This window comes from Palaemon carinicauda, chromosome 20 (genome assembly GCF_036898095.1).
Source record: "Palaemon carinicauda isolate YSFRI2023 chromosome 20, ASM3689809v2, whole genome shotgun sequence".
In the NCBI taxonomy this organism is placed as follows: domain Eukaryota; kingdom Metazoa; phylum Arthropoda; class Malacostraca; order Decapoda; family Palaemonidae; genus Palaemon; species Palaemon carinicauda.
In genome coordinates this window covers 94682423-94707266 of record NC_090744.1, presented here as the reverse complement: position 1 = coordinate 94707266, position 24844 = coordinate 94682423, and the positions used below count along the sequence as shown (strand labels likewise).

The following is a 24844-nucleotide window of genomic DNA, read 5'->3' as shown; positions in this document are numbered from 1 at the left end:
TTTTATAGTTCATTTATTCCCTTTGGTCTTTTCCTACGCAAGTTTCCAGCTTTTCTTTGTCCTTGGCCAAGCAGTGTGAGGGTAGAACACTAAGAATTTGTTTTCTTTTAGATTAATATAACAATAAGTATCTGATATTTGATAATTTACACACTTTAGTGGTCCTATTAGCTTGTGAAATTAAGATTTTAATGCTGAACCAGACCAGGTTGAAGCTTGTTTAATTACAAATCATAATCTATTTCTTGAGAATGAAGCTAAATAGGCTGCTATTATTGTATATATTTGTGTAACAAATATAATAGAATTTTCCCATACAGTATTTGCAAATGTGCGACCCCATCATGCTAATCTTTCGTCGGATATTGGTTGATAAAAGTACTCTCACAGAGAAACTAACATTTATTATATATATATATATATATATATATATATATATATATATATATATATATATATACACACACATATATATATATATATATATATATATATATATATATATATATATATACAGGAGAGAGAGAGAGAGAGAGAGAGAGAGAGAGAGAGAGAGAGAGAGAGAGAGAGAGAGAGAGAGAGAGAGAGAAAATTCTGAATTTAAATAACATTTCCTTAATGGCACTCACCAAGAAGTATTCATATCACTCTAACGATCCTAGATTGGATTACTGATTGTCGTTACTTAAACAGAATAAATTTACAACAAAAGAAAAGAGATTTTAAAGACCCTCTTCTAAAAAATAAATAAGAAGTTTAACCCTATAATCCCTAAGACAGACTTATTAAAAATTATCCTGGGAAAACTTTTAAGAAATAAAATCAGACACAAGTATAGTATCAATTGCTCTTCGTCTATGATATACGATCTTTAAGATTCATCACAGTAATCATTCTAAACAAAAATATATACTGCATTTGGTACCAATGACCCCATCCAAACCCACCTGATTGTGTAGATTTTCACTGATTGCTTTCCTTACAAGATATACTTGACACTTCTCATTAGGCTTGTAACTTTGTTAATTCTCAAATTAATCATATACACCTGTAACATTCATAACTTCTACATGTAAATACTGTACATACACCTAAAATTTTATAAACAGACCTCACAAAAAATTGCTTTCTAGCAATGAAAGAAATGTTTTTAGAAAGTTTCCACACAGGAAGAAAATCTTGATAGGCCTTTCATACACACACACTGAAGAAAATCCATTTCAATTACCTGTACAAAAATTATTAATAAATTATTCAGTAGAAAGAATAATAAAAATCTAAAAGAAATTTTTTTTTATGATCAAACTAATTCTTTACAATACTCAAGGGTCACTAACTTCATAGAACTCTTCACATTTTTGCAATAACTTTAAAACAGGGCTAATATTATAGGGAAAGAGATTTTTAGATACGAGCCGATCGATAGCATAGCGTAAACGAATTAGGACAGTCATGACCTCCTCTAGACGGCGGCCGCAGTGCGAAGCAAACTCTTGCCAACTGCGACGAATAAATTTGAGGTAGCGGAGCAGGTAGAGGAGGAATGACGTCTCGTTGGAAACCAATAGATCCAGAAGGACATCATGTTCTAGATAAATAGTCTCTAGAAAGACCAAGAAGGTCGTGTGTGGATTGACGCAAGCGTGGAGTTCCGGTTGTTGCCTGGAAAATATAAAAACAATATTAAGCAGCTATTGGTGTAAAATCTGAAAAAAAAATCCAAAATTTTGAAAGTAATTTGTATGTTTCCTAACTACTGCACACAAACCTTTGTCCTTTAATAGGAGACTTATATATCCTTAGGAGTGAGGAAGTTCCTATAACCAAACTGGCTGGTTTAACTAAATCCTGGGAAGTCACGGCATTTGGACTTGTAAAAGGAGTTGAAGTGATGATCCCAGCCATCTTCCTATTAACCTGGGAGAAGGATGTCCCAGGTGATAGGCTAGGTTTCTGCCAACACTTAACAGATACTCATGGAAGAACATACATCCATCAAAAGATAAGATGTCTGAAATGTACAGTAAGGTAATTCAAACTAGAGTAATGGGTTTGCTCATGTGTCCATCCTCCCCTTTGTAAAATGTATGGGGAAGACATTTCTACACTCAAAATGTACAGAATAGATGCTCTGTTTTGAGGTTAACATGCACCACCATCCGATCCAGCAAATAACAGCATAACTGCTGCACCTCAAAGAGAGGAAAAGGGGCCAAACATTCTTACCTCATAACCTAGGCGTGACGCTTCTTGTCCTGTGAAGTGGCTGGGTTTGCTGCATAACCAGTTGAACAGTTACCACAGGATCAAGTACAGTATACGGGAACTTGTGGGTACACTTCCAAAGCTAGTGGGTGGTGAAGGTTGTCTTGGATTTTGAGACTTGAGAATTCCAGACACTGACAGGTCCTTCCTGAAGGCTAGTGTTGAGTTAATCCCTCTTGGCTTTGCAACAGCATGCTTGGGAAGTTCCCACTGATCCTTCAGATGAAGCTGGAATTGCTTATCTCATGGTTTCCTGAAGCAGGAACATGGCATTACTGGTTATTTTTTCTTCACCCTAAGGAAGAGTCTCTGGTGCAGCGGTCTGAATGGCTGTCTTCTCCTGGTAGTGCCATAGAGCATTTACACAACAGAGAAGCAAGACAGCCTGATCTCTGGTCCCTTCTATTGAGGAGGAGATGGCGGACTCGAACCTGGAGTTGTAGACTGTATTTTCACAACATACTCCGGAACAAAGGTAAAGGAGACCTTTCAGCCCTCTTAATGACAATGTACCTGTACAACTCTGGTTGTTTGAGCTCTAAGCTCCTCATGAGAATAGATAGTTACCACGAAGGAGAAAGGTCTAAGCCCTTCATTCTGAAGATTTAGCTAAAGGCCGAGCAATAGCCTGAGAGGGGCTTACTGAGACGTAGGTATTCAAAGATATCAGCTACTAGTTGCAGAGAGGCTCCAACCAGAGGAGTATTCTGTCTACTGCATCAATCTCAGAAAATAGTCCACTTCAGTTACACAGATGCAGAGGATCTTCACAGATAGGCCTATTCACACATCTCCTGTGAAGGGCTTCACAAGAAGAATTTCACAGAGGAGATGCTGGATAGTTGCTACCTATGAAGTGACAGGGATGCCACCGAGTTATGGTACCTTTCCAGACAGGGTTGAAGAGGTAGGTTGGGCTATTATGGCAGATGTCTAGGTACCTCAATTCGCAGCATCAGCCAATCTGGGTACCCTTCTAAGTGTGGCTACTTGGGAGTCACCAGGATCATTCTGAGATTCAGTCATCAACAGCCTCTTATTTACCTGTCAAATTAGACAAAACAGAGGAAAAACGTAAAAATGTAGGCTGTCGATTGTTGTTGGTAAGAGTACTCTAGCAATGGTCACGGATCTGGAACTGGAGAGCAGAATACTAGGAGGTCCTTGTTGAGCTATGTGGCAAACCCCACAATGCCAGAAGCCTTCCTGCCACAATTCGATGAAGGGACCATTACGCTTCTACGTCTGTTGCTTGGCAACTCAGTGTGTTTGCTAAAACATTCCTTTTGCCCAGAATGAATCTCATTGACAGCTCTATCACATTGTTGTATGTCCACGTGTATGCCAACTTTGGTACCTCGCAAGAGGACTGTTGGAGAGAGCCCTTCTTCAACAGGGTCTGGACTTCTGCCCGAAGGGCTTGCCCCCCTTGCCGATCCCAAGGCAAGGGAGTTCAATGACGCTAGATTCTTGGTCAGGGGAGGTAGAGATGTTATGAACGGGATGCGATATCCTAGACTGATCACGGAGATTGTCCAGGAATCGGCCACGAGTTGCTTCCACCTGTAGGCATTCCCCCACTAGTGGAAATGCAGGGGGACTGCCTATCCTAGCGTTTGCAGCCTCGGCTGCTCCCTCTAGGATTTTTACCGCCCCTGGGGGACTTTTTGCCTTTCCTGTTTTTGACAGGAAAGGGCTTAGACACCATTGTCTTCGCTACAGTTGTCGTCATTGTGGTCTTGGTTGGATGGGACTGCTGTGGTGCTGGAGGTTTATAGGGCTTAGATGTTCAAGGCCTATGGAGGAGGGAGTCTTGATGAGACTTTCTCCACCACTCTGCAGCATGTGCCATATTCTTAGGCACGAACAGAAGAGACCCCACTATGGAGGAATGTCTGAGCCTATTGATCTCGGCGGTAGGGACCTTCTGGTGGAATCTTTCAGCTACTGCATCCCGACGTTTAAGGATGGTATTTGCCCACAAGTTCGAGACTTGGTGGGAAAGAAACTCGATCGTGCGAGTACCTGAGAGAAGGAAGGTTTCCATAGCTTTCCTGGTACGTTCCTTGGAGAAATCCTCAGATCGTATCAGGATACCTAAGGTCCCCAACCAAATATCAAGCCACGAAGTAGCTTGCATAGCACTTTGTGACCTTCTCCTGGTTGAGGATCTCGGTTGCCGAGAACGAGACCTGCCGGTTGAAGTCCCTCTCAAGAGACTCCCCTGGTTAGCTCTTCCAGCAAGTGATGAAGAGAAAGAGCCGAACTAGGGTCCTCCAAGATCTCGAAGTACCTCCTCTGCTGTACGCGAGGAGGGCAGGGCTGCACTGGTCTTAGAGGGTTTTTGAGTACCAAAGTCGCGGTCTAGAACCGTGTCTTTTCCCTCTCGAGGGTGGATCTCTGGGTCGGAAAACCCGTTGAGAACCCTCATTAGAGTCAGAACCTGCCAAAATGCATGTTCTGACTCCTGCTGGTCTCCTCCTGTTGTAGGACATGCAGTGAAGTCTCCTTCTATCCCCAAAGGCTCTTCTTGGGGAGAGTCGTAGACATTCCCTGAGTGGCTGGCTGGCTCCATCCTAGCCCTAGTGGAGGACTTTGGCAATGTTTTGGAATCTTTAGATTCCTTCCGGGGAAGGAGGTAAGACTCCAACATCGATGAGTGTGGCATGTCCCTTATACTCTCGGACTGTGGGAGCTCTCGGCGTGAAGAGAGATTTCCTCCATTGGTGCGATGGGGGTAAATCTCTCTTCGTGTGGTTCCCTAGGTAACGGGAGATCTTCGTCCGAAAGGGATGGAGAGTTAGTCTGAGAAATAGGAGGAACTTGCCTCAATGGTCTGAGTGGAGTCAGTTTCACCCTCGGGAAAGTGACCGCGTTCAGAACTCCTCTTTTCCTCTTCAAAGGGGTAGAGGAAGCCATGGTTCCATGTCCTAGATCAGACAGGACAGGCTTGAAAGCTTGGGTTACGGCTCTGATCAAGGCATTGAACCAGGGCTGTTGGCTGACAGACACACTGTCAGACATACCCTCTCAAGGGAAAGGGACCGAAGGTTCCCTGGGAGGAGTTACTAGAATGGGTGGGTTCGCCTTAGGATGTAGCTTTGGGATCCTGAACCCCTCTGCATGTTTCCCTTCTCCAACACTGCGCTGTGGTGTGCAGTTTCGGGGAGGAGAATGAGGCGATGGAAACCTTGCAAGACGTCGTTCCTTTTGGTGCGCATGCTCGCGCGAGGGAGAATATTGGTGCTCGCTCGCGGGAGAATCATGATGTGCGCGTGGGAGAGTGTTCGCGAGCAGGAGAATCATGATGTGCATGCGGGAGAAGGTTTCCGAGCGTGCGGGCGCGCGGGAGATTGTTGGCGCTCGAGTATCTGTGTGCGCGCGCAGGTGAGGGCAACAAGGTTGTTGCCTCACCTACAAACTTGTGTGCAGGAGAGTGATGGCGCGCAAGATGATGCTCAAGAGAGCGTGATGTGGGGTGCACATGTTGGCGCGTGGGAGAGCGCTGATGTGCAGGAGAACATTGCCGCATAGGTGAACGTTGGCGCGCAAGAGAACATTGGCGCATAGGTGAACGTTGGCGCGCAGGAGAGTGCTGGCGCATAGGTGCAGGAGATCGTTGGCGCGTAGATCGCTGAGGATCATGTTGGCGCGTAAGGTTGCTGCCCTTTGTAAGGGCGAGCAAGATGAGTGGTGCACCGATGCGTTGGTGCCTGACGAGCTGCTAGTGAGCGCTGGTCAGGGTGCGTGGTGCGCAGTATGATGGTGATGGAAGGTCGGCAGGTCTCTCAGATGGATGGTCGGCGCGCCCTTTAAGAGGACGGCCATCCACCGAAGGAGATCACGAACGATCTGCAGAGAGGTCTAGGACCAAAGTCACAAGACTGGTTGCAGGTGCAGTGATGTACGATCGGTCTAGAGGTTCCTCTGCGGGGGACTGCATAGACGACATTGAACCAAAGAGGCGCCTCCTCACCGCAGGTGAAGGAAGGCCTCTAAGACGAAGAGGAAGGTGAGCCTTCCTACAGATGAGCCGTCTGGGGGCCGTTGGATCAGCAAGCTGACCGTCAACAGTCCTCCGAAGAGGAGTCTCTGTAAGTGAAATCCCCCGAGGGAGAGAAACAGGAGAGACTGATGATGAACTTAGTTTCCCCCTCGGAAGATGGTCAGGAACGGGGGAAACTAAGCTGGCAGCTACCGTAGAGTCTGGATTGGCAGAGGAGATGGGTGATGGCGCATGAGACACCTCTGATACAACAACGTCGACAAGTGTCAGGGGATCTACCTCTTACGGTGACGATTGCTCGACAGAAGCACCCATGCGGATGAAATCAAGCAAAGCCTCCTTGGAGGGCGAACCCGTGAACCCCAAGGAGGAACAAATCTGAAACACAGAAGTTAGTGACAAGGCCTCCCCCAGTGGGAGAGGTGGTGCTGCTTCGCTAGGGGAAACAACCTCATCTCTCGAGATCCGGGGTTGGACAGAAATAAATCGGTCTACGCTACTACTCGACGGTCTCTCGAAAGAGACCGACCGAGTAGGAGCTTCTGAGGAGGTTTGGGCGACGGAAGAAGAGGCCTTGGGTTTTTCTTCCATCAAAGCAACCTTTGAAGGAGAAACATCCCGCTTGGACTTCTTCCGCCGTTGCAAAAACTTCTCCCACTGGGAAGAAGACCACTCCCTACACTTGTCGACACTATCACACCGTTGGCCTCTGCAAGAAGGATAAAGGGAGTGAGGATCTGTCTCGACCGCCGACATGAATGTTCCACAAGGGCGGTCGGGAAGTTCAGGGCAGGTGCGCATTGTCGCAGAAGCCAACTTCACACACACAGTCTAAGAGAAAAGATAAAGCAAAAAGCATTAATGGCTGCCAATTGTCGGCGCGGATGAAGAGCGGCAACGTTTGTTCACCATCTGAGCCAAAGGCAAAGTGAGCTCAATCACAGGTGTGTGAGGGGGAGCGGTAGCAAGCTACCTCCCCCCCCCTAACTAGCGGTGTGGGTAGTTAACCCTCGTTAAAAATTAATGCATCGTCATTTCAGCTACGCAAAAAGTAATACCCCTATTAAATAGCGTGGTTTGTATTCCAGTTACGGAACAAATAACGTTTAAAACGCTTGCAGAGGGCGACAATTAAAGAGATCATTTCTCAGGAGTATCTATAACATTTAAGACATTTCCTTAAGACTAAAATTACAGAAATATATGATAATAATAATAATAATAGTATCAGGATAATTGTTAGCCTACCTATTAACTCGGAACCTGAAACTATGGAGAATTGAAAACTGTACAGTGATTCTGCCATAAAAAATAGATAATATTCACTCATGATCTACAAGAATTCACTACAGTGGGTAATACAGCACTGTCTCTCTTGCATGTATGTGAAAGAATCTTGGTTAAAGCCTCAGGAGGCTTTATACAATTGGTCCTCTTCTTCATTTTAGGAGCAGGTGGTGCACTGTCCAATAGAGGTCAAAGATACAAGGCTAAGAAGAGAAGGAGAGCATATACACTTCTTTCCTTTGCCAGACGTCAAAATCAAAGATTTCCTGGGCAGCGACAAAACCACAGGTAAGGATCGGGGATGCTCTTCTACAGCAAGCAAGAATTTGTCAGTCATCACATCTTGTGCTTTTTCCACAGGTAGAACAGCAGAAGTCTAGGAGGTCCTAGCATCTGCTAATACTTTCTACAGCTTCTTCACAGATGGATCATCATCATCAATGCCTAAGGAAGGCCACAGCCTCCTCAGGTTCAGATCCATGCAAATGTCGTTGTCAGTCGTCATAAAGGAAGGTTGAACTTAATGGAGGCATGGCGGTATTACCTCCAATATTGTTGCCCTTCATCGCCTTCCCCCTGGAGAAGGGCAATGGCATGGAGTAACAGGCCAAAGTACTGTAACAGGGAGAGAACGAAGAGGTCCAGCAGATTTCTTAAATATCGTGAAAGATCTCAAAGGCAAAGAATCTCACTTGGACTTCCTCCTGCTGCTGTACTCTTGCAACTGGGATGACAAACACTCCATACACTCCTCACAGGGGGATGACTGTGCACAGCCATAACCCATGCAAGAAAGGCCCAAAGTGATGGAAATCCCAGGCTACCTTACACACAAAGTTTCTGTACTGACGGCCGGAAACTCCTGTGCAAGATCGCATGCCTACGCATGGTTTTTTCAGGTAACTAGCACACAGCAATGAAACAATCTGAAACTAGGAAAAGAAAATTAAAGAAACCAAGTTGTGAACACCGAGTGTACATCTGTACAACTCTGCAATGAAACCAAAGTGGCTATTCAGTGAGCTGGGCTTCCCCCACTACTAGCCAGTAACTACCTACACCTCATTATAGATTCTAATAACCAAGTTTCCAGCTTTGCTGAAATCATACTCCTATCAAAGGACTTGGGTTTGCATGTGTAGGAACAAAAAGTAAAAAAATTCTATTATCAAATATCAAATTAAAATAAACTCAAAATGAAAAGAAAACAATTACTTATTGTAAACAGCGGCCTACCTTATGCGAATCCCGAGACCTGTGAAGATATCTAATCCACACACCATTGATTCCACCAACCAGTCGTCTTGGTCGGCAAAGAGTCGTACCATCCACTCTGCCATTGGAGCCTCAGGGTGGAATGGAAGTTTTGATTTGACAAAACCATCGACTTTACGCATCACTTCCCTAAGACTACGTTCTATAATGGCCATGTCAACATCCTCAGATCCAGAACCTCCAGATCTAGAGGAGTTTTCTGAAGAAGAATCACATCGAGTTTCCTTGACCGTCACTGCAATTGCTTTCAAAATAACTAAAACCACTTTATGCAATATAGTACGTTCACTTTGGTCAATGCCACTAACACTACCCGAACTTGGTCCCGCACCAATATCCATTGCATTAGAGCTGTGATTTGGTAATGTTCTATGTTCCGCTGACCCTCCACAAGGCACACACTCCAACAATCTTCGATCTTTCACAGCGCGGATGAGGAGGTGAGCCAAGTTACAGGGCTCCTCTGCTAATACGTCCTGGAGGGCCAGCGTACTCCCATAACACAAGACCTCGTTATAAAGGTCAAGCACTTTACGCCACACTATTGTATGCGTGTGTCGAGTGAGAGGTGTCATGAGACGTTCTAATCCTGAGTAAAATTCCTTTGTATCAGTCACCGAAAGATTAGCTTTGACTGATATCAAGGATTCCCATAAAGTTAAAAAAGAAACAATGACATGTTCTCTCTCTGTAGAAAATTCATTAATTAGCTGCGTTAATCTAGACACCAAAATAAACCACTTGCAATCCAATTTTTTAGTTGCCACATACTTCACTTCATTGGCTCCCTGTGAATCAGCTGGGGTCAGAGTTATCTTGGCACATTCTCCTGGCTGTCCTGTGTCTGTAGGCTCTGTTCCCTCTAGTGGATGCTCATCTAAATCCTTCCACTCAATAACTCTCCTAACAACTTCTATTGAGTGACCCATTTCTATGAGGTTTGTTGACATGGCTAGATTGTCAACTAACTTTTCAAGGACAATTTCACTAGCCCGACCACGTAACATGAGCAAAAGTGAGGACAATGCACGAGATGATGAATAACTGACGTACTTATCTTCCGAGGCCATAAAACCAAAAAGAATATCAAGAACAGCCCCTTCATTATCTGCTCCTGCCGCAACCACCTCACTAATGCGAGAACATAACACACCTCTACTCTGCTGACGGAGAGACACTTCAAAGAAAAGTGTGAGCATACTGATGTACAAAAGCATTTCATCCCGAAGCTGTAACATGTGAGACACAGGGTGCGATGAAAAGCAGTCATTACAGACAGCCAATGTGTGAAGGATGTTGGGAAGCTGCAGGGAACAGAGACACTTTCGTATCAACTGGGCATGGATCATCTCCAAGTCCCTTCTTGGCAGCAGCTGCCCCCCACTGTCATCCCCAGAGGGGGGCAATTTCACCCTTTTCTGCTGGGGTTCTACCATTTTCACATGATTCACAATGCTGTTCATTTCACACCGGCATGATTTCGATGCCTGTCTCGAGTTCTTGGGTGGACAAGTACAAGCACTGACACGCCTGAGAAATCCTCCATAGCACAATCTTGTGTACCAGGATATTAGATGAAAATATTATACTGTCACCTGGCTGACAGTATGCTGTGCTTATGAGCATGGAATGAAAGAGGTAAGGTGTCACGATGTTTCCATATCCCATTCATCTTCCATGAAACTTTCATCTCCAAGTGCTGGACTTCCTCTGTAGTATAAATGGTGCCATGATCCTGTAAAATTTAAAATATTCAGTTTTGTGTAACATGAAACAATAATTGGTATTAAAATATTGCTGAATAAAAATATGACCAAATAAAAAAGGGAATATTCCATCATGACATCTTGGTAGTTCACGAGAAAAACTAAAATCTATTGTAACAATTTGTATTTTTCCTAGCTAGACAAACCTGAATCATTTAAATAGTTTACTCCTAGTCTCGTTTTCTACGACCAGACAATCAAAAAGAAAAAGGGAGGTTCAATCGCATCATAATAGGTTGCTAAGCAACCGGAAAGCTCCATTAAGTGGTATACCCTCCCTCTCTGACAGTTAAAATTACTTACATTGTACATAAGAGCAAAAAGTAAAAAATGGATTAAGCAGGTACTATGTAGCCAGCTCATAAAAAGGCAGGGTTGTACAGTCCAATCCAAAAGGTTAGTCTTGTGACAAAGTTAAAGCTATATGAACATTAAGAGTCATGTTTCATACATATCAATATGACATTCTTACTTGCATTAGGGTGAATTCCAAGTGAAGGCTTCAGGTACATCTACAATCACCCTCTGCCTTGATCCACATTCCATACCCTTATAATGCAGAGAATAACTGATGCCTTCGACAACACAAATAGGTGTCCTATGCAAGCATTAGATTACACTATTTGTTGAGCTACAACAATAGGGCGTACAGTGTCCAAGGACCTGCGAGTACAATCTCTCAAGTGAAGGGCTGTAAAAGTATTTTGCTTCTTCCAAAATACTTTAGAGGACTTGGGCAACCGAGTTGTTTTTGCGCAAGACCACAGATAACATGTGCTTCATGGGGGGCTCTGACAACACTTCCCCTGAGGAATTATATGCTCTCAGGATCATTTCCTTTACCCAAAATGAAACTGTATTCTTGGGCACCTTCTTATTGGAGCGACCTGTTCTCACAAACAAATTGGCAATTTTCGGCCTAAGGTAAAACATTCTCTTAAAAATATTTACTGATTGCTCTCATGGGAAAGAGTAAAATATCACTTGGGTCATCAAGTACTGTACCTCTTTGAAGACAAAATTGAGAGAGTAAAATGTTATTTGGATTATAAAATAAATTTTTGAATATACTTACCCGGTGATTATATAGCTGCAACTCTGTTGCTCGACAGACAACTCTACGGAAAAACTCGCCAGCGATTGCTACACAGGTTGCGGGTGTGCCCAACAGCGCCATCTGTCGACCAGATACCCAGCTCTCATGTAAACAAAGACTCAATTTTCTCCTCGTCCCACTGCGTCTCTATTGGGGAGGAAGGGAGGGTCATTTAATTTATAATCACCGGGTAAGTATATTCAAAAATTTATTTTATAATTAAAATAACATTTTTCAATATTTAACTTAGCCGGTGATTATATAGCTGATTCACACCCAGGATGGTGGGTAGAGACCAGTAATATATGTTTACACTTTTATGAGCTAAGAGTTTTTTATTTCATTTTAGAAGTTATCAAAATAACAAAAACAAAATAAATAGGTACCTGGTAAGGAAGTCGACTTGAACAATTACTCTGCCTTTTAAGTACGTCTTCCTTACGGAGCCTCGCGATCCTCTTAGGATGCTGATCGACCCCTAGGATCTGAAGTATCAAGGGTTGCAACCCATACAACAGGACCTCATCAAACCCCTAATCTAGGCGCTCTCAAGAAATGACTTTGACCACCCGCCAAATCAACCAGGATGCGAAAGGCTTCTTAGCCTTCCGGACAACCCAAAAAAACAACAATAAAAACATTTCAAGAGAAAGATTAAAAGGGTATGGAATTAGGGAATTGTAGTGGTTGAGCCCTCACCCACTACTGCACTCGCTGCTACGAATGGTCCCAGTGTGTAGCAGTCCTCGTAAAGAGCCTGGACATCCTTTAGATAAAAGGACGCAAACACTGACTTGCTTCTCCAATAGGTTGCGTCCATTATACTTCGCAGAGATCTATTTTGCTTAAAGGCCACGGAAGTTGCGACAGCTCTAACTTCGTGTGTCCTCACCTTAAGCACTGCTTGGTCTTCCTCACTCAGATGTGAATGAGCTTCTCGTATTAACAGTCTGATAAAGAAGGATAAAGCATTCTTTGACATAGGCAAAGATGGTTTCTTAACTGAACACCAAAAAGCTTCAGATTGGCCTCGTAAAGGTTTAGTTCGCTTTAAATAGAACTTGAGAGCTCTCACAGGGCATAAGACTCTTTCTAGTTCATTGCCTACAATATTCGATAAGCTGGGAATATCGAACGATTTCGGCCAAGGTCGAGAAGGCAGCTCATTTTTGGCTAGAAAACCAAGTTGTAGTGAACATGTAGCTTTTTCCGACGAAAATCCGATGTTCTTGCTGAAGGCATGAATCTCACTGACTCTTTTAGCTGTGGCTAAGCATACCAGGAAAAGTGTCTTTAAAGTGAGATCTTTCAGGGAGGCTGATTGTAGCGGCTCAAACCTGTCTGACATGAGGAATCTTAGTACCACGTCTAAATTCCAACCAGGTGTAACCAAACGACGCTCCTTCGTGGTCTCAAAAGACTTAAGGAGGTCCTGAAGATCTTTATTGTTGGAAAGATCTAAGCCTCTATGCCGGAAGACCGATGCCAACATGCTTCTGTAGCCCTTGATAGTGGGAGCTGAAAGGGATCGTCCTTTTCTCAGGTATAAGAGAAAGTCAACTATTTGAGCTACAGAGGTACTGGTCGAGGATACAGAGACTGACTTGCACCAGTCCCGGAAGACTTCCCACTTCGATTGGTAGACTCTACGGGTGGATGCTCTCCTTGCTCTAGCAATCGCACTGGCTGCCTCCTTCGAAAAGCCTCTAGCTCTCGAGAGTCTTTCGATAGTCTGAAGGCAGTCAGACGAAGAGCGTGGAGGCTTTGGTGTACCTTCTTTACGTGTGGCTGACGTAGAAGGTCCACCCTTAGAGGAAGACTTCTGGGAACGTCTACTAGCCATCGAAGTACCTCGGTGAACCATTCTCTCGCGGGCCAGAGGGGAGCAACTAGCGTCAACCTTGTCCCTTCGTGAGAGGCGAACTTCTGCAGTACCTTGTTGACAATCTTGAACGGTGGGAATGCGTATAGATCTAGATGTGACCAATCTAGGAGAAAGGCATCTATATGTATTGCTGCTGGGTCTGGGACTGGTGAGCAATATATTGGGAGCCTCTTGGTCAGCGAGGTTGCAAAGAGATCTATGGTTGGTTGGCCCCAAGTGGCCCAAAGTCTCTTGCATACATCCTTGTGGAGGGTCCATTCTGTTGGAATTACTTGCCCTTTCCGACTGAGACAATCTGCCATGACATTCAAGTTGCCTTGGATGAACCTCGTTACTAGTGTTATGTCTTGACCTCTTGACCAGATGAGCAGGTCCCTTACGATCTCGAACAACGTCAGTGAGTGGGTCCCTCCTTGCTTGGAGATGTAAGCCAAGGCAGTGGTGTTGTCCGAGTTCACTTCCACCACTTTGCCTCGAAGGAGAGACCTGAAGCTTTTCAAGGCCAGATGTACTGCCAGCAGCTCCTTGCAGTTGATATGCATGATCCTTTGACTCGAGTTCCACAGTCCCGAACATTCCCGACCGTCTAATGTCGCGCCCCAGCCTACGTCCGATGCGTCCGAGAAGAGAACGTGGTTGGGAGTCTGAACAGCCAGGGGAAGACCCTCTCTTAGGTTGATACTGTCCTTCCACCAAGTCAGACAAGACTTCATCTTTTCGGAAATGGGGATCGAGACCGCTTCTAGCGTCTTGTCCTTTTTCCAGTGAAAAGCTAGATGGTATTGAAGAGGACGGAGGTGTAGTCTTCCTAATGACACAAATTGTTCCAGGGATGATAGCGTCCCTACCAGACTCATCCACTGCCTGACTGAGCAGTGTTCCTTCTTCAGCATGTTCTGGATGCATAACTGGGCTTGGCTTATTCTGGGGGCCGACGGAAAAGCCCGAAAAGCTAGACTGTGAATCTCCATCCCTAAATACACAATAGTTTGGGATGGGATCAGTTGCGACTTTTCCATATTGACAAGGAGACCCAATTCCTTGGTCAGATCTAGAGTCCACTTTAGATCCTTCAGACAGCGACGACTGGAAGAGGCTCTGAGAAGCCAGTCGTCCAAATAAAGGGAGGCTCGGATGTCCGATAAATGGAGGAATTTGGCTACATTCCTCATCAGCCTCGTAAACACAAGAGGAGCTGTGCTTAGGCCAAAGCACAGGGCCCGAAACTGGTAGACCACCTTTTCGAAAACGAATCTCAGAAAAGGTTGGGAGTCCGGGTGGATGGGGACGTGGAAGTAGGCGTCCCTTAGATCTAACGAGACCATCCAGTCTTCCCTTCTGACCGCTGCTAAGACTGACTTTGTGGTCTCCATGGAGAACGTCTGCTTTGTGACAAAGACATTCAGAGCACTGACGTCTAGCACCGGCCTCCACCCTCCTGTCTTCTTTGAAACCAAGAAGAGGCGGTTGTAGAATCCCGGAGATTGAAGGTACGAGACTTAGACCACCGCTCCCTTCTCTAGTAAAAGAGACACTTCCCGTTTCAAGGCTCGTCTCTTGTCTTCCTCTCTGTACCTGGGAGAGAGATCGATGGGAGACGTTGCTAGAGGGGGTTTCCGTACAAAAGGGATCTTGTACCCCTCTCTGAGCAACTTCACAGATTGTGCATCTGCGCCTCTCTTCTCCCAGGTCTGCCAGAAGTTCTTGAGTCTGGCTCCCACTGCTGTCTGAAGATGCGGGCAGTCAGACTCTGCCCTTATAGGACTTGGATCCTTTCTTCTTCCCTCGTTTCCCTTCGGCACGAGCACCTCCTCTGCTGGAGGCTCTGCCACGAAAGGGCGGAATAAAACGAGACGCTGGAGTGTCCATCCTTGGTCTAGCTGACAAGGTAGGCAAAGGGGGAGCTTTGCGAGCTGAGGACGCAACAAGATCGTGAGTGTCCTTCTGCACTAACGAAGCGGCTATTTCCTTAATCAGGACTTCTGGAAAAAGGCACTTGGAAAGAGGAGCAAAGAGAAGCTCAGATCTCTGGCACGGTGTAACTCCAGCAGAAAGGAATGAGCAGAGATTTTCTCGCTTTTTTAGGACTCCGGACACAAATGATGCAGCAAGCTCATTAGACCCATCACGTACGGCCTTGTCCATGCAGGACATAATGAGCAAGGAAGTCTCTTTATCTGTCGAAGAGATCTTCCTGCTTAGGGCTCCTAGACACCAGTCTAAGAAGTTAAAAACTTCGAAGGCCCTAAAGATTCCTTTCAAAAGGTGGTCCAGGTCCGAAGATGACCAACATATCTTTGAGCGTCTCATGGCAAGGCGGCGGGGAGAGTCTACAAGACTTGAGAAGTCGCCCTGGGCAGAGGCAGGAACTCCCAAGCCGAGAACTTCTCCCGTGGCATACCAGACGCTCGATCTAGAAGAGAGTCTAGCAGGGGGAAAAGCAAAGGCTGTCTTCCCTAAACTCTTCTTGGACTGCAACCATTCTCCTATCACCCGCAAAGCTCTCTTGGACGAGCGTGCGAGGACGAGTCTAGTAAAGGCAGGAGTGGTAGACGGCATGCCTAAAACAAACTCTGAAGGCGGAGAACGAGGAGCCACAGAAACAAACTGGTCAGGAAACAGCTCTTTGAAAATGGCCAAAACTTTTCTAAAGTCCAAAGAGGGTTGAGTAGACTTAGGCTCGTCCAATTCTGATTGTGGTTCATCTATATGTGCAGCAACATCATCATCAGAAAGTTCCTCATCCGACAACTGATGAGGAAACGGCAACGGAGTGGGTAACGGCTGGTTCGCTGAGTCCGGTCGCACTGGTGCATGCGTGACTGAGCCGGACGCAACGTCATGGAACTGCTGCCCAGTCTGTGAGCTGGCAACAACCATGGTAGCGCGGGGACGCACAGCGTCTACTCCAGACTGTCTAGACTGATGTGGGTGCGTAGTGGAAACCCCACTGGGTTGCGGAGGTTGACGCACCGCGTCAAAACAAAGCAACTCTGACGGTTGTTGAACATCCAGAACGTCAACGGCAACCTCCGTGCGTCGCTTAACGTCAACATGCGGCTGGCAGATCACACTGGAACGCATGGGTGGAGGAACTCTCCCAACTGGTGTGCGTGAGAAGGTTACCTCAGCGTCCACAGGACGCACAACCGATCGCGTGGAGGGTTGTAGGCTAGGTACTGCACTAGCTGGTACGGCAGCAACCTTCTCCGCACGAAAGTCCTGCATCAGAGACGTAAGTTTAGACTGCATGTCTTGCAGTAGAGACCACTTAGGGTCTACGGGACCAGGTGCGGCGACAGACGGTGTTACTGTCTGAAGTGGTACCGCTTTGCCTCTCTTAGGCGGTGAGCAGTCATCGGATGACGGCAACGAGTCCGAACTGACCCAGTGGCTACAACCGGGCCGTTGGACTTGTGCTGAAGGGACCGATTTACGTTTTAACGGTCGCGAGACCTTGGTCCAAAGTTTCTTGCGAGAAACACCTTCAGAAGACGAGGTATAAATGGGCTCTCTCGTCTTAGTTAGGTAGGAGCGATCTTGGGTAGATACGCCCGATACCACGGAGGGAACGTCTGTTCGCTGATAAAAGCCTCTCGAACCCATGCGTCGTATGACATTGCTTCTCCCCTGGACTTGGGAGCTTGCAAGAGGTCCCGGACTAGGAGGACGACAGGCACGAACAGACGAACCCTCAAGCGCAACACTGTCCACAACACTATCACTTGGCACTTTAGCACTTCCCACTGCACTTTGACACTTAAGCTCCTTCACATCCGCCATGAGCTGATTACGGTCACTAGCAAGGGACTCAACTCTCTCACCCAGAGCCTGGATGGCACGCATCATATCAGCCATCGATGGTTCCTGAGTGCCAGGAGGGGGGTTAGGAGCAACCACTACAGGGGAAGTAATAGGTTGTGGGGCATGAGGAGAGGATATATCAATAGAACGAGAAGAACTTCTCCTAACTCTATCTCTCTCTAGCCTACGTGTGTACTTTTGAAATTCGATAAAATCGAATTCCGAAAGGCCAACGCACTCCTCACACCGATCTTCCAATTGACAGGTTTTATCCCGACAATTGGAACAAACAGTGTGAGGGTCGATAGAAGCCTTCGGAAGACGCCTAGAACAGTCCCTAGCATTGCATTTCCTAAATTTGGGGACTTGTGAAGGGTCAGCCATTTTGAATTGATCAAGGGAAATTCCAAAAAACGATCAAAAAGTCATCAACAAAGAATCCGATATCAAAAAGAGTTCAAGGATTTGTGTGAAGAAAAACCCTGCACAGCGAAAGCTCAAAACTAGAATATAGTACTTCACCAATTAGATGTGAAAAACTCCAGTTTAGCAACAGTGAGTAAAGTACGTCTTGTCGACACCTCGACAGAGAGAAAATTGAGTCTTTGTTTACATGAGAGCTGGGTATCTGGTCGACAGATGGCGCTGTTGGGCACACCCGCAACCTGTGTAGCGATCGCTGGCGAGTTTTTCCGTAGAGTTGTCTGTCGAGCAACAGAGTTGCAGCTATATAATCACCGGCTAAGTTAAATATTGAAAAATCTAATGTTATTCTCTACCAGCTTTTAGGTCTTGGCCACAAATTTGGGAACAAATGATAATGATAATTCTTCCTCTCTGGAATGTGACATAAGGTAAAAGAGGCCAGGCAACTCGCTTACTCTCTTGGTTGAAGCTAAGGCAAGGAGAAACACGGTCTTCAGGGTAAGATCCCTGCCTAAGGCTTTAGGCATAGGCTCGTAGCGGGCTTTTCTCAAAGACCTAAGTACCTTTGTTACATCCAAGGAAGTGGGTTGAGTTCTCGCGGAGGACACGTCTGCTTGAAACTCCTAAAGAGAGCTGAGTGTTTCCATGAAGAGGAGAGATCAAGCCCTTTCAGTTAGAAACCAATAAATCGGGAATCAGAGGAATAGTAGCCTCGAGTGGAGCAGTATTCCCCCTACAACACCAATAACAGAATTTCCATTAGGCTTGGTAGACTGCTGTGGACAACTTCCAGAGGTATTTGAAAAGTTGTTTCGCAGTTGGTCAAAAAGCCTCTCTTCTGGAGGAGAAGCTGGATAGTCTCCAGCTGTGAAGTGACAGGCAATGCACTGTTTTGTGGAATTTTCTTATGTGTAGTTCACAGAGTAGGTTTGGCCATCCTGGAAATTCTCTTGAAACTTCCATGAAAAGTTCCAGGAGGTCTAGATAACACTCCACTGTTGGCCACCTTGGGGCTACTAGTGTTACTCTAACCCCTTGGGATGTTTGAACTCTGTTCTGGATCTGACAAGTCAGACAGAATGGTGGGAACATGTATATCTAGCTGATCCCATGGGTGCTGGAGGGCATCTTCCATTACTGAAGCTTGGTACAGTATTGGGTAGGAATATACCTGGAGTTTGTGGTTCAGGTGAGTAGCGAACACGTCCAGAGATGGAAATCCTACAGAATCTAAAGTCTCTTCGACACTTAAAGAAGCAAAGACCATTTGGGACCAACTGCCGTCCATGGTTGGTTAACCCACATGGTCTGTAATGACATTCCTCTTCCTAGGGATAGACCTCGCCAAGAGGAAGATTGCACTGGTTTGTGCCCACTGTATACCTCTACTGCAACATGGCAAAGACGGATAGAGGCTGCATTCCTTTTTTAGAGATCTAGGTCACTTTTGTAGAGTTGGCAATCATCAGCACCACGAAGTGACTTCTGAGAGTTTTTGAGAAGTGGAGCAATGCTAGTAGTGCTGCTTTCATTCCCAGGAGATTTTGTCCATAGACCCGAGATTTGTTCCCTTTCTATGTAAACGCCCAACCCTTGGCGAGGAGCACCAAAAACAGAAGGTATTGGGGGAGGAGCCTGAAAGGATATTCTGGCTAACAGGTTCTCCTCTCTCGGCCACCAATGGAGGCTTGTCACAACCTCCTGGGGCACTGACAGCAGGGTTGCATGGTGATTGATGTCTGAGACCACTGGCTCTTCAGAGCCCACTGTACCGAGCGAAGATGCATTCTCCCAAAGGGGACTGGCTTCTCCAATGAAGAGAGGGTTCCTAGGAGCCTCTGCCAAGAGCAGACAGGTAGTTATTTCCCTTCCAGAAAGATCTCTGCTATCTTCCTGAATCTTAGGATCCTGTTGGTGGAAGGAAAAGCTCTGGATTGAACAAAGTCTATGTCCATGCCTAAGTACCTGATGGATTGTTGAGGGAGGAGGCTGAACTTCATAGATTCAGTTGGATCCCTAACTCCTTACAAAAGACTAGAATGAGATCACTATGCTTTATCAGTAGAGCCTGGGACTCTGCCATGACATGCCAATCATCTAAGTACCTCAAAAGCTGGGAAGAAGGTAAAGATTCTGGTAAAAATCTGAGGGGCTGTTGACAGGCCACAGCATAGCACCCTGAACTGAAAGATCCTATCTTAAAAGGGAAACCTTAGGGACTTCCTTGAGGTAGGATGAATGGGGACCTGAAAGTAGTAGCAGACCTGTTACTTCTTGTCTCTGATCGATGACTGCCTGGGTGCTGGTTTGGGCTGTATAGGCCTTTCTGCTTGGTCTACTGTCATTACAAAACAATGACTGAATCTTGCCATCCCTTGTCTCCTTAGCATTGAGGTGAGCCTTCTCCAGGGATGCAACAAGTGTCCTGCAACAGCTACTCTGTAAAGAGGGGTGAAGTCCTCAATGCTCTTTCCTGTTTGTTAAAGAGAGATGGAGGGGCATGGGACAAGAATAAATCTTTCCTCTGATATAATTCAGTCATGGATGACTAGATGAAGAGGTTTATGGTGGTGTCCAACTGACTGCAGAGGTTGGTAATGCTCCAAGGCTCTGAGAGAAGATACACAATCCCATCATGTTAAGATTCTCCTGAACTGCTCTCTCAACATCTCAAACTTTCCACAGTCCTCCAGATAAACGCCCCCTGTGATTTGTGGGTCTTCTGGAGATTTGTCATCTCCTCCTACGAGGAGTTGAAAGGCACTTGTGATAGATCTGGTGGATCCTTTCATAGCCAAGTAAGCTTTCCTGCTTTTGGCCAAGACAGAAGCCACTTTGTGAAGCTTGTAACCAACATACTCTGCTGACTTCTAGGTGACAATCTGTCCCCCATGTCTGAGAAATTCAGTCAACCAACGTGGAATTGGGTTCCGTTTCTTTGTTTGTTGTGGGTCCTCAAGAAACCTGGACAATGAAAGGAACTCTCTAAGTCCCTACTGGTGATGGTTGACTTCAACTCCACTTAAGCCTTTTGTGTGAAGGCAAACATCCTTTGAAAGGCAGACGAAAGAATGCCACCCTCCTCCAACCATTAAAAGTCGTCCCCAACCTCTGGGGAGAAGTAACTGGCCACCCTCATAATGCCCGACGACTCTGATGATGGGCTTCCTTCTCAAGAGGTCTCTTTGAGCTAACAGGAAAGTACAACTTTACTTCGAACCTGCTCTGTGTCGGGGCGAACACATACCTGGAGCCTGTAAGGGGCAAACCAAACCAAGGGTGGAATGGGGATACCCATAGGGCATCTGCATACATGCGCACACCTGTACCTGCTGTCTCGCCACTTGCATGTAGCGTGCTACCACCTCTAGTATGCACTATCCCGAAGCATGACACGTTGGCTAGTAATGTCTTGCGAACTTGCTATGGTGAACATGGCGTGCAAATGTAGTCGCGTGCAGACCTCCGTCAGCCGGAGAAGCTCGGCAATTCACCTCGCTAGCACTCGGATGATGGATACACAACACCATGCAAAACTCGCCCACAAGACTATGTTCTGTGCTTCCATGCGCTATGAGGAAAAGCACTCTTGCTCATCCTCCCTCTCACAGGAGGTTTGCTAGCAACCTTACTTTTTCTAACACAAGGAGGCGAAGAAGATTGGGGCGTTGCTACACGCTGACAGAACAGCAGAGTTCTCCGGCTTGAAGGTCAAAATCCGAAGCACAGACCATGAAAAAACTGGCCTCTCAAAACAGCTAACGTTTTATAGTATCCTATGAGTATGCCAGTGAGGGGCGGGAGATGCAAACAGCAGCCTAACCCCATTATTGTCTAGATCAAAAAAGCTTGAGCAACGAATTAAGCACATGCTTGTGTAAGCCAGGGAAAGGGGAGCATTGCTTGCAAATGAGACGGGAACTCATAACCTGGAGGAGGAGCTCTGTGCACCAAACTCTGCGCATCCTCAACATGATGAGCAAGCTCAGGTTTGGGGTAGGAATCGTAAGCTGTGAGCTGCAAAACGCTGCCACAGCTAGTTTCTGGGTTCACCCAAAGGGGTACTTGTCTGCAACAGCTCAAGATCGTCCACCAAAGCAGGACATACGAAGGTTGAAAGACCAGAAGCTGAGGTTGCTACAGGTAGTGACACAAGATATTTCTTTGGTATGTGAACTTGTCTTTCCAAGGAGGAGACTGAGGTCAACAACTGGGGACGCAGGTAGGCAATCCAGCTGTTTCCCTAACCGAAGAGCCTCCAGCAGCTGTTCCTTGCCCAGGGAACCTGAGAGCCCCAATCAAGGTCACAGCGTCAGCAGAGACTCCCCTACAGCGCAGCTTCTCCACGGAAAGTGACGGAATCCTCATAAACGCAAGATTATCCAGGGAGTCAAAGGGCCACCACTCTTACTCGACCGCTCCCCGGAGGAGAGCCATCTAGCTGAGTCAGAGTGACGTGAACTAACCAACGGAGTAAGACGGTGAGTTTTCTTTGCTTTCAAGGATGACCTCAAAGAGAAAGAGTCCTTCTTCCGTCACTACTAGGTTGCCCTTCAATCCAATGTCCAACCCACATCGTGGAGCCTCATGTTACAATCACCCTCAAAGAAATTTTTAAAAGTTTAAGCCAGTTTGTATTTCATTGTTAAAACGAGTAAAGGGTTGATGGCAGAGAACAACAGCATGTCCATTCTCAATCAAGCAAAAATAAAAAGTGATGTCATGTTACTGGTGTGGGTGTGAATAGAGTGGCTGGTCTAGCCACGCTAACTATCAATGAGTAGTTATATATCACTAAAAAGTCTTCTGAATTGTTTTCAGCTTTTGCCAAAACAATGTAAAGAGAGAAAGGGTCTGTATAAAGTGGTGGACCAATTAGGAAATAAACTATACTGCATATGAGAAGTACTGTAATGAATAAAAATATTACAATACCTTAAGATCAGTAACGTTAAACTAGATCTGCCATATATGAACTATGTAGAGAAACTTAATTACATTATAATGAGATTTCCAGTACCCCATGGATGTAAAAAAAAAAAAAATCATAACATCACAAGGAATCACAATTACAAAGCCTTGTGGTTCTATACCGGTTTTCCTTGTTCTAAGTTATAACGGAGAATTGCCATTTGCTGTTTAAGCAGTGTATATTTACCCATGCAACAGCACTACAAGAGTGTATGCTGAAACCTCACATTGATCCCCAACCCAACCTAATGATGGTACTTTTCGCTCACCTGCCTAACCTAAGGTGGTAGGCCATGTTCTTACTCTATGGTACTGTATATTAAAATAAGTCTGAATAGTGAACATACAGATATACCATTAGGGATATGCTCAACACTACACAGTATTATAGAAATTTTATTCCTGCGATGGAATGATCTTCCTAATCTTGCTATTGAATTAGTGGAACTTCAGAAATTCAAACTTGCAGCTAATTTTTTCTTATGTTACATAGGTTAACACAGTACATCTTTCTTCGTAGTTTATATATGACAGATCTATTTTAATGTTATTTTCTTCCAATATTTCATATTTTTTATTCATTCTCATATTCAATACATTTAACTCCTCATTGGGCTACTGTATTTTCCCTGTTGGAGCCTAGGCATGTAGCATCCTGCTTTTCGAACTAGGGTTGTAGCTTAGCTGGGGATGGTAATAATAACTATTACAATAATAATAACACCAGCACTAACTTTAGCTCTTCCAATTTCTATATTACAGTTGGCCATAAGGATCTAGCGTATGGCAACAAAATGACGAAGACATTCTAAGTTGCACGGTTTCAAGATAACATAATCTAAAAGCTAATAAAACTTTACCTAAATTTAATGACCAAAAACAAAGAGCCTTTGTATAACAATGGACAGGAATAGATCACCATCTAAACTAAACTTCCCCACCTAACCTAACCTATAAGCCGTGTCCTTACCTACTCAACATTTGGGGGATAACACCCCTTCTGCAACACCACTTACACTGCCATATTTTCAATGATAGAGTTGAAAATAGGGAAGTTACGTGGTACTGCTGTCATCCCCAAATACAATTAACTTAGCAAAACACTAAATGAGAAACGAACAAATTTTATCATTTATCAATATGCCCAGACATGAAAATTCAATGAAAGCGACACAGCAGTGGCATTAATAACATTCTGAAAAGCGTTCATTCTATGCTAGTTGCCGATAAATTTGAAAATAAGGTGGCCGTTATCATACATACAGGTGGCCGCTATCATACATATAACGCAAGGATTTAATACTATAAGGGAAAATGCAAACATTTAAACAGACAACAGACATATACGATAACCTATCTTACATGTAAAAAATTAATGCAACAGCACTATTCAATTATCGGTGAGCTATAAAAATGAACCCTAAAAAAGCCCTTGCATAATCCCACCTGACTGGGTAAAGTTGTGCCTGACTGGAGAATACTTCAGTCAACGAGGGATATATGTCCCAGCCAATCATTTCCCAGGTTATCTAGGAATCAGATATATCTATAGGTTTGCTCTACGATATAATGCTAAGATAGTATTGATAAGGATAGATGATATAATAATAATAATAATCGAATGTCAAACACGTAAACAAGAAGGGGCAGACGAGCATGTACGATGTTGTTGAATCGCCGCCACTTCTAAACGAACTCAAATTACAATTATACATTGCGACCGGTGTATGAATATTAATTGTAGATGAATATACACTATCCAGGTTAGTCATGCCACCTACCAACAAAAATACCAATAGAAATAGACCTCTTAAATACGTCCGGCTGTAGATGATGCTGTTGGAAGATCAGACAAACTCTTACTTCGCTTTGTCCTGTTTTCTTTCTTATCACACTCGTTACTTTCCTTTATTCGTTTCTTGTAAGCTTTATCACGTTTCTGAGTATCCACGCGGTTCACAAGCACATTTCACTCTCAAAATGCCAGAAATCAGGCATAATCATAAGATACACAACTCCTAAGTTTAGAGATCAACAACATCTCACCTTCACCAGTACCTCGA

At 45.0% G+C, this 24844-nt stretch overlaps 1 protein-coding gene across 4 annotated transcripts; it reads right to left on the bottom strand.

The window, feature by feature from the left end:
• Positions 1-792: 792 nt before the first annotated feature.
• On the bottom strand, positions 793-24844 carry lin (protein lines homolog). Of its 4 annotated transcripts, none has more exons than XM_068344074.1 (3): positions 24828-24844; positions 8795-10568; positions 793-1662 (listed from the first exon to the last, which is right to left on the bottom strand). In XM_068344074.1, exons 2-3 carry the CDS (start codon positions 10294-10296, stop codon positions 1323-1325), a joined length of 1842 nt encoding a protein of 613 aa, XP_068200175.1. In that variant the 5' UTR covers positions 10297-10568; positions 24828-24844; the 3' UTR covers positions 793-1322. The 4 variants fall into 4 exon arrangements, with proteins under 4 accessions (XP_068200175.1, XP_068200172.1, XP_068200173.1 ...); XM_068344071.1 differs by having other exon boundaries at positions 24563-24838; XM_068344072.1 differs by having other exon boundaries at positions 24589-24838.

What these genes read in the sequence shown, in the direction of transcription:
- lin (XM_068344074.1), bottom strand. Translation starts at nt 10,296, where the DNA reads ATGAACAGCATTGTGAATCATGTGAAAATGGTAGAACCCCAGCAGAAA. An exon ending in GGTCTCGGGATTCGCATAAG is followed by an intron (nt 1,663 to 8,794) that starts GTAGGCCGCTGT and finishes TATATTTTCCAG; the next exon opens with GCAACAACCGGAACTCCACG.